Source organism: Thermobia domestica, chromosome 11, assembly GCF_964235325.1.
Source record: "Thermobia domestica chromosome 11, izTheDome1.hap1.1, whole genome shotgun sequence".
NCBI classification, from domain to species: domain Eukaryota; kingdom Metazoa; phylum Arthropoda; class Insecta; order Zygentoma; family Lepismatidae; genus Thermobia; species Thermobia domestica.
Genome location: NC_137464.1, coordinates 227136063 through 227154239, shown reverse-complemented (window position 1 = coordinate 227154239; position 18177 = coordinate 227136063). Strand labels below are relative to the sequence as shown.

At 35.8% G+C, this 18177-nt stretch overlaps 1 protein-coding gene across 2 annotated transcripts in view; it reads right to left on the bottom strand.

Annotated features, from left to right (window-relative positions):
- Positions 1–18177, bottom strand: part of asun (integrator complex subunit 13 asun) — a 67735-nt gene that overhangs the window by 35466 nt on the left and 14092 nt on the right. For both annotated transcript variants that reach the window (XR_014127518.1, XM_081731738.1), the window contains exons 3-8: positions 17986–18060; positions 16034–16192; positions 11872–11996; positions 7300–7390; positions 2566–2776; positions 1232–1385 (exon numbers count right to left, since the gene is read on the bottom strand). Coding sequence is in view for 1 of the 2 variants with exons in the window: in XM_081731738.1 (XP_081587864.1) it covers positions 1232–1385; positions 2566–2776; positions 7300–7390; positions 11872–11996; positions 16034–16192; positions 17986–18060 (815 nt within the window). In the remaining variant the exon portion in view is untranslated. The remainder of the gene's footprint in view (positions 1–1231; positions 1386–2565; positions 2777–7299; positions 7391–11871; positions 11997–16033; positions 16193–17985; positions 18061–18177) is intronic.

Here is an 18177-nt window from a genome sequence, read left to right as displayed (position 1 = left end):
AAGAATAGAAGACTGAATAGAATGTTGAAAGAATGAAGAATAGAAGTATAAAAAGGAGAATAAAACTGAATAAAAGAATTTAAAAAGGAAGAAAATTGAATTGGCGGAAGAATAGAAGCCCGAATAGAAGGATGGAAGAATGAAAAATAGATAACTAAACAGAAGGATTGAAGAAATAATAATAAAAGACTGAACAGAAGGATAGAAGAAGGAAGAATAGAATACTGAAAAAGATGGAAGAAGAAAGTATAGAAGACTGAAGAGAAGAATGGAAGAAAAACAGAAAACTTGAATAGAAGGACGAAAGAATATAACAGAAACTGAATAGAAAGATAGAAATAAAATAATGATATCGTATTGAGGGTAAACAAATAGTTGACGACTTTTTTTTTTTCATACCGTGTACCAAAAACTTGTCTGGGTAAAGAATTTCAAGAAGAATTGCCAAAATACTCTTCTGACCTAGCAATATATGCTGTAATCACACCAGAACAAGGCTATTAAAATAAATAAAACGAAACCGTTTACCGGGTTCAAACGATAGTAGTAGTAATTCATATACATAATTGAGCACACACAACGATCATATATCTTCAACAAAAATACACGAAATAGACCCACCTTTGAACAAACTAAATAATAAATCTAAAATTAAGAAATGACTCGTAAAAATTTCACTTTTTGAACTGCAAAAACGAAGAGCAACAATTTTAGGAATGATCCAAAAAAATGGATCAAAAGTTTGCGAACTTGAACAATAATTAGTTTTTGGATCAAGGGCCACAAAATTTTTGAACGGCCCCTAAATCGAGTTTTCACTAAATGCGCTTACGAAATAAGCACATCATACTGAGTTAAGTGATAGTTTGGGTTTAGTTACACTATATGTAGTTCTCCAGATTTAAGGTCTATAAGAAAATTTTTGATTGAAATATATTGGATCTTTTACTCCAAAAATAAACGCTAACTTCAGGCTTAATACTCCCATAGCATCTTTTCATTAACTGTCCCAACATTCATTGGAAGTAATGGGAAAAGAACAAACAAACTAATAAGCAAACAAACAAACAAACAAAGAAAAAATGATCTGCATTTCAGGACTGATATGAAATTTGACGTTTATGAGTTACTACTCTACAAGCTAAGCTACATTGGTTGATGAAAATACAACTGAAGTCAAAAAATATTATTAAGCTACTCAAAACTTCTATTTTATGTATTAAAGACTTACCTATTAACATCCACCGGTGTAATCCTATGTACGGCAGTACAATTCTGTAGTTCTGATGAGCTACAACTACGAGGAGTGCACCATTTAAGAGTAATTGTTTCGTACTCCGTTCCCTCTCTTTGTGTACGAATCTGGGCTGAATCTGCAGCATTTCCTAAGGTAAATAATTATGTTATGTAATTGTATATAGTTATCCAGACATATCTCCTAGGACTTCTTAACATTATCTACAAGACCACATATATATATATATATATATATATATATATATATATATATATATATATTCTGAGAACACATACTACTTACCCAATTACTCGACATTATACAAGTATTAGAGGTTCCCATCATAAATGCTTATGCACAAGAAATTTGAAAGTGTATACCTCATTTGCGACCACCTTGTACGTCGAAAACCAAATAAATGAGGTTTTAATTACTACAAGCCCCTTTCTAACTCCTTGTGCTTCAATTATAAAGAACTTGAGTACATTCTTGGTTATCTGAGAACAAAGACAATGAATCCTCGTAAACCTTATTCTATTTTAGCCCTATCCACCAAATACGAGGCGCGTTCAAAAAAGTAATTTCCGATTGGTCACTGAGCGTCAAGTAGTGTAGGCAGCGCTACCAACTTAGCACAGACGTGCGCGGTAGATCAGTCTGCATCCAGCCGTGGTAGAGTGAAGGTTGTCTGATCACTAGTTCCGCTTATGTAGCGTCTTTAAATGTGTGCTGCAATACAAAACCTCGCCAAGTACGAGGTGCGAGCTGTTATTCGCTTTTTTACGGCAAAACAATATTTGGGAACTTTGTGCCGTGTATGGACCAAGTGTGATGAGTGAAGTTGTTCGCGAATGGGTTCGTTCATTTAAAAGTGGACGAACAAACATTCATGACGAAGAGAGGAGTGGCAGGCCATCAGTGGTCACTGATGAACCCGTTCACCAAATTGATGCAAAAGTTCGTGAAAATCGAAGTTTCATAATCTCGGAGCTTTTCGATGAATATCAGCATATTCCCACGCTGTGTGATATGATGTAGTAACACAGAGATTAGGCTACAGGCTAAAGATGCGGTCACAGGCTGGCTCAACGCACAGGCGAGAGATTTTTGTGCTGATGGAATTTCTAAGCTAGTGCAGAGACATAATAAGCACTTGAACGTTTATGGAAACTACGTTGAAAAACAGAGCAAAGAAGTAGTTTTCAGACGTATACAATAAATTCTTCTTATTTACTTTGTTTTTTCTTTTATTAACCAGTCGGAGGTTACTCTTCGAACATTCCCCGTACATAAACTATCAACCCAAACTAGTGTATTTTATACAATACCTTTAAGAATTGAAGCATGTGCAGCAGCCGGATGAAAGATCTCTACATCGTAATTTGCCGAGGAGCTAGCGTTTTGTTCCTCTTTCATGGGGATACCAGTCACAGTTGTGGAAGCGAGGTCATAGTGACATAATGTTAAATGAGACATTTTGGTAGCGAATTGCCCACCTGCTTTGGCACAATGTACTTCAGTCGTTAAGATAGCTGACAACTGTAAATGAAAAAGAACAAAAAAATTAAAATGAACTGTTATCTAAGTATGTATAGTAATTTAATATACAGGGTGTTCTATTCATGAATATTTTGCAACGAAATTTACAGCGGGCTTACTTCAGTTTATGAGAAATGTAATACTATAATAACATGAGCTAAAAGTTGACACCATTTGTGTCGTACACAATATTTCGGAATTTGCTTGCCAGAATCTCCTTATCACTTCCTGAATTGATCATTAATGCTTGCCTAGTTCGGGGTTTGTTTGCATAAACTCTTCCTTTCACATATCTCTACACGAATAAGGTGGTAGCAGCATATCGGGTCATGACAAGGTTGATGTAAGAAAACTGAATTTTGTCCATGTTGGCGCATAACATGTGGGATGTCGCTCCCTGCTGCAAATATACAATGAGGAATTCCTCCTTGCTCAATTGATTCATAAAGACGTTGGCAAATTTCAAATTTGCGGTTGCTGTGATGGTTCTATCGACGATGGTGGCCAATTATGTGCTGCCGCAACATTCTACATTTAACAAGAATCTTCTCGAAATGAAAAGTTTCTGCATGTATTGTGCTGGCACTTTCACTTTTCTAATTGCAGGAATTTGCAGGATTAGTGTATCGCGAAAAGTGAAACCGTGCCTTTTTTCATGTAGTCAGACCCTTTTAATTCGTGAAACACGGAGGTACTGTAAACATGTAATTTCATTGTTGTCGCAGTACGATGATGACAGATCCTTTTGAACAATCCTGATTTCTGCAACAGTGACTTCTTGGAGTTGACAATAATTGGTCCTTCACATTCTCAATAGCTTCCTCTGATATTTTTGAACGACCTCCTACATGCTCGTCCAAATGCATCTCCCTGGTTTCGAGTCTCTTCGACAAGTTCTAATTAATGGACTTATTCGGCGGATGTGCCTTCAAATTTAACCAAGAATTAGCGTTGACGTGATTGTATCTATTATGTTTTCTAATAAGTGCGAACAATAAACGTCCACTGCCTCAGTTAGAAACTGAGAGAAACAAGAATAGACAAAAAACAAAGGCCAACTTCCTTCCCAATTTTCCTTTCCTTGTTCTTAAAGATTTTTTTCCTTCTCCTTTCAGAATTACATTCTTTCATTTGTTCTGCCTTCCAGAGTAAACGAATACATTTTTCAACTATTTTCTGTGTGCATACACACTAGCACTCGCAATCAACAACTACTGTGTAGTCACCTTTAGCCAATCGAGAAGTACAAAACGATATCAGCAAAGAAGATGAAGACGGGAGACAGGCTGATTGGCAGACCCACAATTTAACTCCATGTAGAACTAGAAGCCACATAAAACCCATTTCTTTTCCACTTGTTAACATTTCATTGGAATATATTCATTGGTATTTAAAAAAAAATATATTAACGAAATGTCGGGTACGGTAGTGAGTCAAACAGTCTGCGCTTTACCGTTAAGAAGAATACAGAGCATATTCTACTCACGTTATACAGTACAAAATTCCAAAATTTGGGAATCCAGAGCATATTTCACTTCGGTGATTATAACGTTGGAACAAAGGAACGGAAAATGAATTACTTGCCAGAAAACACTAAAAATACGCTCACACACGCTAAATAAAATAAGAAACAATCTTAGAATGTGAAGGAACGCCTAAATGAATGATTCACAGCTAATTTCCGTTCTCTAATTTCTCATTTTTTTTTTCTTCCTATTTATCTCCTCCCAATTTGACGAAAGATTTAGCGAAAGTGCTTACAACGAAACATTTAAGAATACTCAGTACAAATCGCCAAATTCAAAAGAAAATTTTGCACCACACAATGTGCGTCTGCAGACAGCATGTTGATCTCAGTTTCAAGGTACCAGCACACCGGCCACATTAGAAAGCCTCCTAATGTAGTGTCTGTAGAGGACATGTTACTGGCAGTTGAAGGTCACTGAACAATACAACGAATATAGTTAAATGTGAAAATCCCTTGTGCATGGATTACAATCCTCTACAGTAGCAGCAAATACTTATTATGCAATGAAGTGTCTTCCGGCGTGATGATGTAATGGGGTTCTGACAGGCCAGGTTCATTGATGACGTACACAATGAAAGGCAAAGGGTTCCCACAGTAGATATTTCTCCACAAGATATCTAGGAGTGTCTAGACCAGACATGTGCAATAGCCGGCCCCCGGGTCAGTCCCGGCCCGCCTGACCTGTTATTGAAAATATCAGGGCTCATAGTGGTCTGGTCTCTTGTAAATAGTTGAAAAGTGACCAAAAGCACACGAAAAAAGTGACCAAAATCTCATCATGGCCCTTTTTTCCTTTGTCAATTTCTCCATCACTTCTCTCTTTGTTTCTTGTTTTGTTTCATCTTTTCTTCTTCTTTTTGAGCTTCCTCCTTTCTTAGGTTTTCTAAGTATGCTTTGTAATTACGGTAAACAGACTTAGCAGATGTAAGAAGCTTCTGAGTGACTGGAACCAATTCTGGCCTATTTCCGAATTTCTTCATCCCAGACATTATATTTAACTTAGCAATGAGAGTTCTCAAAGCCATGAAATATTCAAATTCATCACCTACTCTTAAGAAGAACATAAAAGAAGCGTAACACAAGACGAACACGATGAACCACACAAACACACACACACACAACGTTGAGCGGAGCGTTAACTATTACGAGAGAAAACTAAAAGACTATTATGATAGAAGAAAGAATAGACAATCCCACCCTGAGAGCTTAAGGATTCACCAACCATTCACTGTGCTTTAGAAAGAATAAAGCTGAAGTGAGAATAAAGCTGACTGATTCACATGTGGCAGCAAGTACTGAAGCTTTCAGAAGAGTAATGAGTAACAAGTTTCGGCCTTTTTCCGTTTATTTTTATAATATTTTTCTTATAAAACTGCCAATGGAAAACATAAATCACACAAAAAAGTCACTCTACCTCCCAAAAAAGTAACTTTAGTGATAAATTTGAAGAAAAAGTAACTTTTAGTGGCCAACTTGAAAAAAGTAACTTTTAGTTAAAAAAAAGTGACTCGCTATGAACCATGAAATATACTTCTTACATGAATTGAAAATATTTCCTAGATAACTGATTTCACCTTGGAAAATATCATCCGCGTTCGAACATTCAGTGTACCACGAAACATTGAGAGACTAGTTCAGAACATGAAGAATCAAATTCCATACTAAAATGATAAATAAATAGATTTTTTCCTGCTTTACTATAGTAAAGAAATATGCTGGTTAACGTTATAACAGTTTTTGTGTTCCTGTGATGTTAGTGTATGATGAACGAGTTTCTCAATTAAATGTGACCATTCGATTGTTATGAACATGTTATACATTGTCTTATACGGCCCTCGTAGCCAGTAAGTCCTCTGTAATTGGCCCACACACTGTCTCAACTTGCACATATATGGTTTAGACAAAGGATCATTCATGTTGCTCTGACAACAGTGAATGCCAATCAAATCTTAATGTGATCACACGAACACTTGATTGTGGGAGGCATCAAGTTCCCATCGCACAATTACTCCTGACACTTGCTAATTACCGTCTTCGGTGGTTTCAGGAAAGACTGCAGTGGCAATGGGAATGGAAGGTGGCATTCAGCGATGAGAATCATTTATGGTTCAGAAGACTGGATTGGATTTTGAGTTTAACGTTCAGTTTAGCAGCGAGACTATATGAGACGCATACCTACTGCTTAACGTGGGATCCGTACCAAATGAGCTCCCACCGGGAATCGAACCCGGGCCTCCCATACCACAAGTGCGTACGCTATCCACATAACTACGAGGGAGCATGTGGTTCAGACGAGAAAAGGTCTGTGTGTCCGTATACGTGCAGATGAGCGGAAAAATCCAGCATGTGATCGCACTTGCACACAAAACTCATAGCTGGGATTTTGGTATGGTACACGATAAGCCACGCATTTCACTCATCTCTGGTTTTTATTAGAATATGAAATGAGATCACATTTGTGAACTGAAATCTTAATGCAACTACAATTATTTTGTATTTAATAACTTCTTTTTAAAAAAGCCAAATACAACACATTAATAATATGAATGATACGAAATGAAATCTTTCAGTTTTAACGTACCACGATTATACACTTTAGGCTAAGGGAGACGGATGATTAAGGCGCGTGAATGACGATGGAAGAACTGGTGAAATGAGCATATGGGAGGAAACGGGAGTAACCCGAGAAAACCAGTTAACAAAATGTTGTCCACCACAAACTTAGTTGAGTGGGTATCGAACCAGGAACCCCACAATCCAGAGATAAGCGTTCTACCAATGAACCACCGTGCTCCCTCCACCCTCATCCCCACTTCCAAGTTGAATGATATATGTACGAACGTGATACACAAATGAACCTGAACACTCTTTCTTTCGAACTGTAGGCATTCCACTCAAATACAATTAGCGTTTTTCAAGCAATAACCCTTAGAAATCGCATGAAGACTTTAGAGACAGCGTGCATATATATCTATGTAATTGTAACTATACTTACATCCTTTGGAGGATGAGGTGCAATCTTGCTTTCCGTATTATTTGGATACGTATTTACAATAACAAGATGACAGTGATGGATGGTCAGCAAGCTGAAATGAAGTAATGTTTTAGTAAATCATAACTAATGACGCAATACTATGATACAAATTCTAAAATTTTACAGGAATGAAAAATTTACTAGCGATATGATATATGGTCCATCGTGTATCTCTCTCTCTCTCTCTCTCTCTCTCTCTCTCTATATATATATATATATATATATATATATATATATATATATAGATAGATAGATAGATAGATATAGATATATATAGATATAGATATATATACACGATGGACCATTTATCTTTAAATGCCCTTCTAACTATAAAACTAATACATAAAAAACAATGAAATTTTGTGATATTTTCCATAAGTAGAAGCTTTGCTTTGTATATCATTAAATACACACTAATTATTTGCTGAGCAAAACCATTATATTTTCATTAAAAATTAAATACGTGTTACAGTTTCGCCAACTAAGTTTTCGGCTTCATCAGACACTATGAGTTACAGGATAACTGTACAATCTTATATACATACACCAGCTAAGACATCTTTCTTCAGATTGGCTCCTGTCAGCTATATTTACACTGTCAGCTTGTCATTGTGTCTTATTAGCAACAATAGAAAGCATCTATATAGGAATTTTCAAATAAGTATACTTGAAGGAGATTTGCTGCTCACAGATGTCTTAGCTGGTGTATGTATATAAGATTGTACAGTTGTCCTGTAACTCATAGTGTCTGATGAAGCCAAAAAGTTAGTTGGTGAAACTGTAACACGTATTTAATTTTTAATGAAAATTTAATGATTATGCTCAGCAAATAATTAGTGTGTATGAAATTTTGTACTAAACAAATGTCAACAGGGGGACATTGTTCGACATATTCAGTAATACCAATAGAATAATAGTATTGCAAACTCAACATAAAAATTCACTTTTTCAATTCCCACTGCTTCGGTTATTTCGTATTTCGAGTCCACGTATTAAACGAAAACTTACAATACAGTATAACATCTATTATTCACTGTTACAAACTAAGCATGCTACAATACCACAAACATCCCAACTTTGGAGGCCTCCAAAACAGTAAAAACATACGTGACACGGACGGGGCATTGCATATCTAAAATACTACTATGAGTAGGATAGTGTCAAATACTATGAGTATGATATGACATATTTGAAATGAATGGGAACAAAGTAACAAAGAATTGAAAATTTTATTTTATTTTATTTTATTTTTTTAAAGCTATTCCGAATGTCTCATTATATTTCAATTTTAAATATATATATATAATATTGTTATATATATCAAAATAATATATTGGGGATAAGTTTCGGAAATATAGCGTATTTTATTTTATTTTATTTTATTTATTTATTTATTTTTTTTTTTTTTGAAAGTTTTATTTCAAAAAACTGCTTAGATAAATATAACATCTAACTACATAGATGGTTTCCAAAAGCAGTTTAAAGCAATGATATCACACGAATCGTTCCGGGGATATGAAAAATATGGGTAAAGATTGGTATACTGCTTAAAGTGGTGTGTTTATTGGAAATTTTTATGACTGTTGTCCTTCTATAAGATTTAAAAAATAAAAGTTTAGTTGTTATAATTACAATAACTTGACTTTAAACAGTGTTCCAAATTTACCAATATTTATAACGTTCTATTGTCGGGAAAACGGAAATAAAAATTATATGACTTTATACAGTGAAATATCAATCAATCAAACCTCCTTAGCATTATTTTTGTCTTCTAAACGTTTAAAAGAAAAAAAAAACCTCCTGCAATACCATCTGTACCAACTCTTTTGAGGTAATACACATATAAATAATAGTTCCCCTCTCTAATCTTCAGAAATTCTGTTTTATCTAACTCCACTTCAAATATCCTGGCTATATGATCTGTGATTTTTGCTTTATGTTCTTCGTGTGATTCCGAGGTTTTGAAAGATACGCTTTCTTTTAAGATAGGACAACTCACTCCTTGCTTTATATCCGAAGTTTTGTTGTACTTGAACCTCCAAACATGTTCATTAAAAGTGAACACTAAATGAACTGATAGAATGCATATTTAATAATGAAATACTAACCGTTAACTTCACTTAGGCGCCAGTTGTATTAACTTAATCGTATGTATTTTGATGACTCCTTAACATCATCATTGGTATATGATTGTTAAGGAATTTTTACATCGATTCGTGGGTTCGCTTCTAGTGGAATAGTAAATTGTAAGCTTTGAGAATAAAACACAATTTTATACTTCGTTAACAGCGAAAAACACTACTGCGAATTATTATTCCAATAAACCACTTGAAGGGATTATTTTTAGCTGTTAATGAAGTATAATAGTGTTTTGTCCTAAGAACTGAAAATTTATAATTACGTGAGTCCACGAACCAATGTACAAATTCCTTAACAGTCACGTACTGATGATAATGATGTATCGATGATAAAGAGTCATAGAAACGGAAATAATTAAAGTATACAACGGGTGCTTAAGGGAGTTTAAGGTTATAGTCCGCGTCACCCGAATTGGCGTGTGATATCAGCCAATAAGCTCACAGTGCCCTGTTACTAAACCTTCAGGGAGGAATTTAATCATTCAAAATTGATTTTATTCGTACTTGTGGACAATTATGAATGATTAGATTCCTCCCTGAAGGTTTAGTAACAGGGCACTATGAGCTTATTAGCTGATGCCACACGCCAATTCGGGTGACCCGGATTATAGTACTTCATACAAGCTAAACACTCTTCAGACTACATTGCTGTCCTATAGGGCGTGTCGCAAAATTTTAAAATTTAAAAATCTTAAAGGACTTAATAATCAGTCAAAATCAGTTTTGAGATAGGTTGTACAGTAAGGGACACTTCTGGATGGTACACTTTTGCCGTAAATTTCCATATGGGTGTACCATCCAGAAGTGTCCCTTACTGTACCAGTCAATGCCTCCAGTGGCAGTAACACTGCTCAGCATTACACGAGTCAATACTACATAGAAACTTACAGTCTTCCACTACTATAATTTATATTAGTGTTAATTAAAACATAAAGTTAAGTGTGGGGGCCGCGGTGGCTCAGTGGTAGAGCGTTCACCTCTGGTGTTTGGGGTCCCGGGTTCGATCCCAGCCCCCGCCAAGTGAACTTTGTGGTGGACAAACACCGTGTGCATGGGTTTCCTCGGGGTTCTCCCGTTTCCTCCCACTTTCTTCATTCCACCATTTCACTCATCTCTCATTATCACCGTCTCCTTTAGCTTAACCGGCATAACCGTGCGACGTAAAACTCAAAGATTTCATTTTCATTTTTCAAGTTAAGTGTGTCGTGTAGGCGTTCAGTACAGTGTATCGAAAATCGAAAAAGGTTGAGAACCACTGCATTATCTTATGCTCACTCAGTATTTGCAACGTAAAAAAATTATATACTAATCGAAGAAGGAAACAACCGATTTTTTTTTATTTTATACACCAAATCCTCTATAGGTGCGAATTTTAACTTTTCCACTCCTTGCGTTAGAATTCACATCTATAGAGGATTTGGTGTATAAAATAAAAAAAATCGGCTGTTTCCTTCTTCCATTAGTATATATGAAATCACAACCGTCATAAAGTGCTCGGTATATGGACAGAGGACTGTCCAATCACAGCAGGGATCTGTGGTACGATCTACGTGGTCCGACCGACGAGCACCGAGCCTCGAGAGTGAGAGAATGAGTGGCTATTCTGGGAGGCGGACTGGGTTTTGTACTGATTAACGCATCGACACGGTATGCTGGAGGTACTGGGTTCGAGTCTCGGTACAGTCGGTCACTTTTTCACTCTTTGCGTTAAAAAAATTAATTATTCCAATTAAAATTGGGGCCAATTATTGTTCTTCAATAGAATTCCAAACCTTAGGACTGAATTTACATGTGGATAACACAGCGCCCCAGAACACAGAAGATGCTATGCAAAAGAACATTAAGAACTGTGATCATGTTATCAACATCTGAAGGAAACGACACAACATCGCGACATAATCATAACGTTGGGAGTGCGGTGGCTCAGTAATAGAGCGTTCACCTCCGGTGCGTGAGGTCCCTGGTTCGATCCCAGATCGCGCCGTGTGGACTTTGTGGTGGACAAACACCGTGCTCGTGGGTTTTCTCGGGGTTCCCCCGTTTCCTCAAACTTTCTTCATTCCACCATTTCACTCATGTCTCATCATCACTGTCTCCTTTAGCCTAACCGGCATAACCGTGCGACGTAAAACTTAAAGATTTTTCATTTATAACCATAACGTTAATTATCAGCTGTAAACATGATTCAAGAACATCTTGTCATTGCATTTAGAGGTGGTTTCGAAATTTCTAAGATGTTCTGTTTTCCAAATTTTAATTTTCTTTTATTTTGAAGTTAATATGAAATATAACTCGTAATAATCTTGGGAATGAAGATTCCATTTAAAATGTTTTCTTTTTAAAACAAAAATGTCAATTACGAACGTTGTACCGATAATTTAAACATGATACTTACTAATCTGATCCTGCTGCTATCTTATTCTGCTGAATTAGGACGGAATGGAAGTAATCTTCCAAGCTCTTAATGTAAGCACTACTTTTTGCGTGTGTTACACAAATTACTCGACATCTGTTTAAAACCTAGAAAAATATCAGACAAAATTACCTATAAGTGAATAGGTGTCTAACTTAAATTCAAAACAGCTTACAAAATAAGATCATAAAAAATAATTCCCGAATATACATTGTAAAAAAAGAAAGAAAAAAAAACAACTAAACAGAAGTGTAACAAGGGGCAAGAAAACAACGTCTACCAATTAAAATTCACTTTGAAATTTGCGTAGTTAATTCTTGACACATTCAATTAACCCAAAATACACTAAATTCTTAATTCATCCTATCACTGGCAAAGAAAAAAAAAAAAAAAAAAACTGCAACCAGACAGTTGAAAACGAAACCTGCTGCTTTCGTATTGAACACTTGCTCGTAAGTAAGACAGTAAAAATTCACTGCAAAGAGAACAAATACAACTGTAGCAATATACGGATAAATTTAGAAGACTTTGAGCATCAACCCCAAATCAGATATTTTATTCTGGGAACAGCAGCGCGCTTTGGCTTCCTGAAGAATACCAACGTGTTTATAACATATACGCACATGGTTTCAATTAATGGAGTAAGTGTGAATAAAATACAAATTCGAAGTATTTTGCATTTTATTAAAGAAATAGCGAAGATGTAATCATTTATATCACCAATAAATTTTAATTTAAAAGCTCTCATTGTTCTTCATATTGCTTTCCAAATAATGTTTGTATTTTTTGCAGGCTCCTCTCCTTACTTTGAACTTAACACATCTTTTCAGCCCTGAGATTACATGAGACACTGAGTTTCAGATCGGGTCTGAAATCACACGTACTCTCACCGAAAATCAAATCCAGGTCACAACAACAACGAAGGGAAACACCCACCCACAAGAGAGTGTCAATAAATATAGTACCGACTTATTAAAATAAGAAAGAAAAAAAAACATATAGTAGGCTCTCGACTATTAAGACTAACGTGGAAGACGGGCAGGCCGGATAACAAAAAAAGCCGGATACATCCTAGTTCTATTATAATTCTTAACCTACCACACTCACACCATTAAAAACACATTATTTATAATGTTTATATTTTCTGATCTCGTAGTATAGACCAGTACTTTATAAATGTTTGTTGTATACTATACTGGCGATTTATAGAGAAAGAAAACCCGCCTGTAACTGTAAACGCATTAGTGTGAACCAGTTTGGATCACCATTTGTGGAGCCTACTGTGGACCCCTACACCTAATTGGGACTTGATACCAGGACCACGATCATCCTGAACGGACTGACAGGTCGAAGATTGTAGTATGACAACATGTTGTAAACTGTCACCAAAGGTTAGAATCGTGAACGGCCGTAAATATCAAAAATAGGAATTTGTTTATCTGTGAGTTCAATGTTATTTTTTGAGTGTAAAATAATCCATATTAAGTGCTATTACATGTGCTATACATTACAAACCGAATTTTCTTTATTTCTCCGAATATATATATACACACATATATCCATTCATTTACATCTTTACGGTACTTATACTTTATCCGCCGCCTCCCAGATCCGGTTGTGATAGAATATAAATATTGGATAAATCGAGTTTCGTCGTGGCACAGCTGGGAAAACGAGGGAGAAAGGAAAGACGACAAGAAAATTCAGTAATGCATTTATATTTGAAGGAAATTCTAACCATAACGAAAATCTCGATAACATCCCAAATTCACCCCATTCGGCTGCGCGCCGGGGGTCACTGGGGGGATATCGAGATATGTAAAAATAATCCAAAATGACCGATATTAGTGTCAAATCCATAGTTTTTGCGGTCGCTGAGATGAATGGTGACACTCCCACAAGCGTTGACTTCCAAATACAACTCCCATGCGAAGAATGGGTATTTTCAGCTAGTATATATATGTTTGTGTGTGTGTGTGTGTGTACAGATAGATAGATATTGGGTCATCCCACAAATGATACGTTGTGTTCAAGCGTATGAATCAGCATTCGGAGAAGGAGCAGATACATTACCTGCAGTAACTTGGTATAAAAGTAGGTAGGGCATTTACCTTATTTTTCTTAGTGGAAATTGTGGAGAGTGCAGTTCGATTGTAATAATTATTTTCTCAAACTTAAAATGGAAATCATAAAAGAGCTTATTCGGCATATTTTGCTTTACACGTTCAATAAAGACAACGACGCAACAGAAAGTGTGAGGAATATTTATGCAGTGTATGAGAATCGGACAATAAGTGTAAGGGGGTGACAATGGCGGTTCCAGAAATTTCGAGCCGGAAACCACACCTTAGAAGACGAACCTCGCCCTATAAGAAAAAATCCTATCGTAACATTAACTATTGATAAACTAGACGGGATGCTTGGATTTACTCATTCAACCATTCACCGACACTTACCTGCGTACCAAAGGAAAAGTCAGCATACGGGTCAATGGATTCCTCACAAATTTCAGAGTTTACTCGGACGCAGAGAGTGAACGCTGCCTTTGCTGTCACGTCTCACGAATAAACCCTTCTGTGAATCGAATTTTGACTGGTGACAAGGAATGGGCTCACTACAAAAATGTCAAGAACTGGAGACAGGGGATAGAGAAATGAGATATACCGGGACCCTAGGCTAAAGATCTTAATCTTCCCCGTAGAGTATTGTGTTTGGTAGTCTATGAAACATTGGTCAACTTCGAACTTTTAAACCGAAACCAAACGATAATAAAGGAAATCTACTGCGAGCAGCTTGACAGACTACAAGAAAAAGACCATCTTTGGTTTCAAGAAAAGGTATTCTTTCATCAGAACAACGCTTGGGCACAGTGAAGATGACATTACAGAGCTGGAGAAGTTTTGAATATGAAACGATGCCTCACCAACCATATTTGTCGGACACTGCCCTATCTGATTATCATTTATCCTCCACTCTTCAAAATCATTTGGACGAACAAAATACGAATTCTATTGACGAAGAATTTTGTTTATTTTAATTCTGACCCCCCCAAAAATGAAGCATAGAAAACCGTATTATTAAGTATAGTCATATACTATACTAAATCAGCTACAAGAGGATCAGCGGAATTCCGTTTATAAGTCGTCATAAAATGAAAAATATAGGCCTTCCACAAAACATTTTTTGTATATCTGAATTGAAGATATTGAGCTACTCCTTGATACCCTCTTCTCCGTAGGTTATAGATCTAACTAGTAATGTACTTGCTCCAAGCTTAATGTAACTGTCTCCTGCTTATGCCCCAATTTACTCTATACATGGTGTTTCAAAACAACACCGACAACGTTTGGGAAGTGATTTCTGACACGAAGATAAGACAAAGAGTACAGACCAACCTGGGTGCATAAACGCTTCCTTTCAGAGTTGCCGAAAACATAAAAAAGAAAAAAAATGAATACTATGGGACCTACCATATCGGGTGAAGACTTCACTTAGGAACTAATATGTACGCTATCCAAAAATACATGTTTCAGAATCCTAAGGTACTCACGTAACAATTTTTATAGACGCAGCTTGGCTACGGGCATATAATTTGAAGTACTCACCAACTGCCTCTATAAAAGATGTTGCGGAAGTAACGCAGGATTCTGAAACATGGATATTTGAAAAGGGCACATACTAGTTCCTCAATAAAGTCTTGACCCGACTACGGTAGGTCCCATAGTATTGGAGCTATGGACCTTTAAAGTTCATTTTTTCATGTTTCCGGCAGCCTATAACTCCAAAAGGAAACATTTGTGCACCCAGGTTGGTCTATACTTTTCGTCTTATCTTGGGTCAGGAATCACCTCCCAAACGTTGTGTAATACTTTATAGAATACTAGAAAATTGTGTACATCACTATACATTACAAGTTTTCTACTCTATGATATAAGTGCACAACCCGCCCCTACTCTAGTGGCAAGTGAGCGCGACTTTGGTGCACCGGGTTCCGTATTCGATTCCTACTGGAGAAGCATTGAAGTTTGAGCGCATTACGGTAGTTCAGATTCCACTTAAACTGTAGGCCCACGTCTTGAAAAGGAATGCTAAACTCCCATCTTACTAACAATCAATATACAGAGAATAAAGACGACTACTTAACCTTATTTGCACTTTCTGTTAGTGAGGTTCTTCTCTCATGCTGCAATTCCGAACATTCACAGAGACATTCAATCGCCAACTTTAAACCATGCATCACAGTAAACTCTCCTGCGTCTTGAGCGGTAGGTGGAATCCCAACTGACGCCAACGCTGACAGTATCTGCAAAAAAAAAAAAAACATTTCTAGTTAGAGTATGAAAGTCACGTACTGTGAGACTGGAGAATTCATTAAGAAAAGATGGCCTCATATGAACCGGATGGTGCATCTTAGTGGTTAAACCTTCATTTCTTTTCACTTTTTCAATATACCTTCTTTATATACCCCTACATACACATATACATACATACATATTATACCTTTTCAATATTACTGGTAGATGATTTGCCTGCAAGCTATGAAATATGTATGAACTGCATATATGTATGTATGAACTGTAACTAAAGCAAATTAAGCTCAAATTCATAACCCAAATTATTAAAGACCCATATTGTTATAATACACTACATTTGATACTACTGCATCACATTTTCTTGTGCGTATTCTTTATAGGCACGAAAACACAAATTAAGTTTACTTAATTCCTGGTTAAAAAAAAAAAAAAAAAAAAAAAGTGACAAAGAAAGAAAAGTCTTACATGCTGTCGTAGAGACTGAAATATATAAATATCTTGGTTTTATAACCAATATGATTATTATTAAAAAAAACTAACTTTTTTTTTCTGTTTTTGTAAATTTATAATACATTTTCCTAACACACAACAATGATAAAACATGTCAGTTCAACCCTCTTAGGTATACCATATCTTGCTCCAGTATTTCCAGTGTTCTGCTAGAAAATTTTCCAGTATACTACAGTAAACAAACAAACAAACGAACAAACAAAGTGAGTGCCACATAGACAGTATTTTGTGATATTTAACAGCCTATAAAATAAGTAGAAAAAAGCAAAGTCGTCTTCAATGTTACTAAAACTAGTGAGTTAAAATAAAACAATAATCAGAAAGAGTGAATATTTTCTGGACGTTATTTCTTCCAGAATTCCTGTGGTAATGTACAGTCATCTTTCTTTTGTGTGTTAGCCTCAACTCGCCCCTTTGCTCATCTAGTTCACCGTATTAAATATATTTATACTTTTCTTTCTTTCTTTTTTTTTAAAAGTTCGCATTACATTTCGTACAGAAAACACTGTTAGGAAGAAGATCAATTAATTACAAATATCAAGGAGTAAAATTTTTAATATTCATGCTTACACATTTAGACGTGCTACTGTCTTGACACTTCACAAATATTAAATGAATACAAACTGCATATACATAAGTTGAAATCGTAAACATTTCCTGGTTACGATTTGACCATTTTCATCAAGCTGTTTTTTCTATTTGCAAAGCTTCTGGTTCCTCTTTTGCATGCTGGAACACACCTTTGCATTTCAGTTCCAATTTTCTGATCTCATCAGCAGCACATTTTTCAGTGGTTGGCCAGTTAGTCCTATTACCACCTACATCCAAATGATGGGAGTTGCCATCTTGAAGGGTCTCAAAGATTTTTTTTTTTTTTTTTAATTTCTGCAGAACTACACAATAATTTCCAGTATATTTTCAGTAGTACTTCCAGTATCGAGAAAATTTCCAGTATCAGTAGACACACTGTAGTAACAACTCACTGGCTCTGCAGCCATTGATAAATCATTGGTTTAGTACTTGGATGTGTTTTCCGTAGAGATCTTATGGAGGGTTCTTCTATCCATAAAATGAACGGATTCTCGGAACTGATACTAATTTTTAAGGAGTGTTTAGATTCGAATAAATACGATCCATAAATATCTTTCAAACAATAGCGTTGTCTTCCAGTTTAGTATTCTGTTTGACGCTAAAGACAACTTTTTTTTTTCTAGTTTTACGTTAACTTTAAGCAATATAATTGAAAAAAGAAGTGTATATAATAACCACTTACAAATGTTAAATTCTGCTGCTGTAGATTCCATGTATTCAAGGATTGAGCTGAAGAATCACTAACAACAAAACGTATCTGAAAAAACAGAAAGAAAAGAGTTATGTACAAAAAAAATTCACACTGAATATTTGTCACATACGAAACGTTTATCGGGATATAAACTGTTTTAAATATTAACACCATGAGAATATA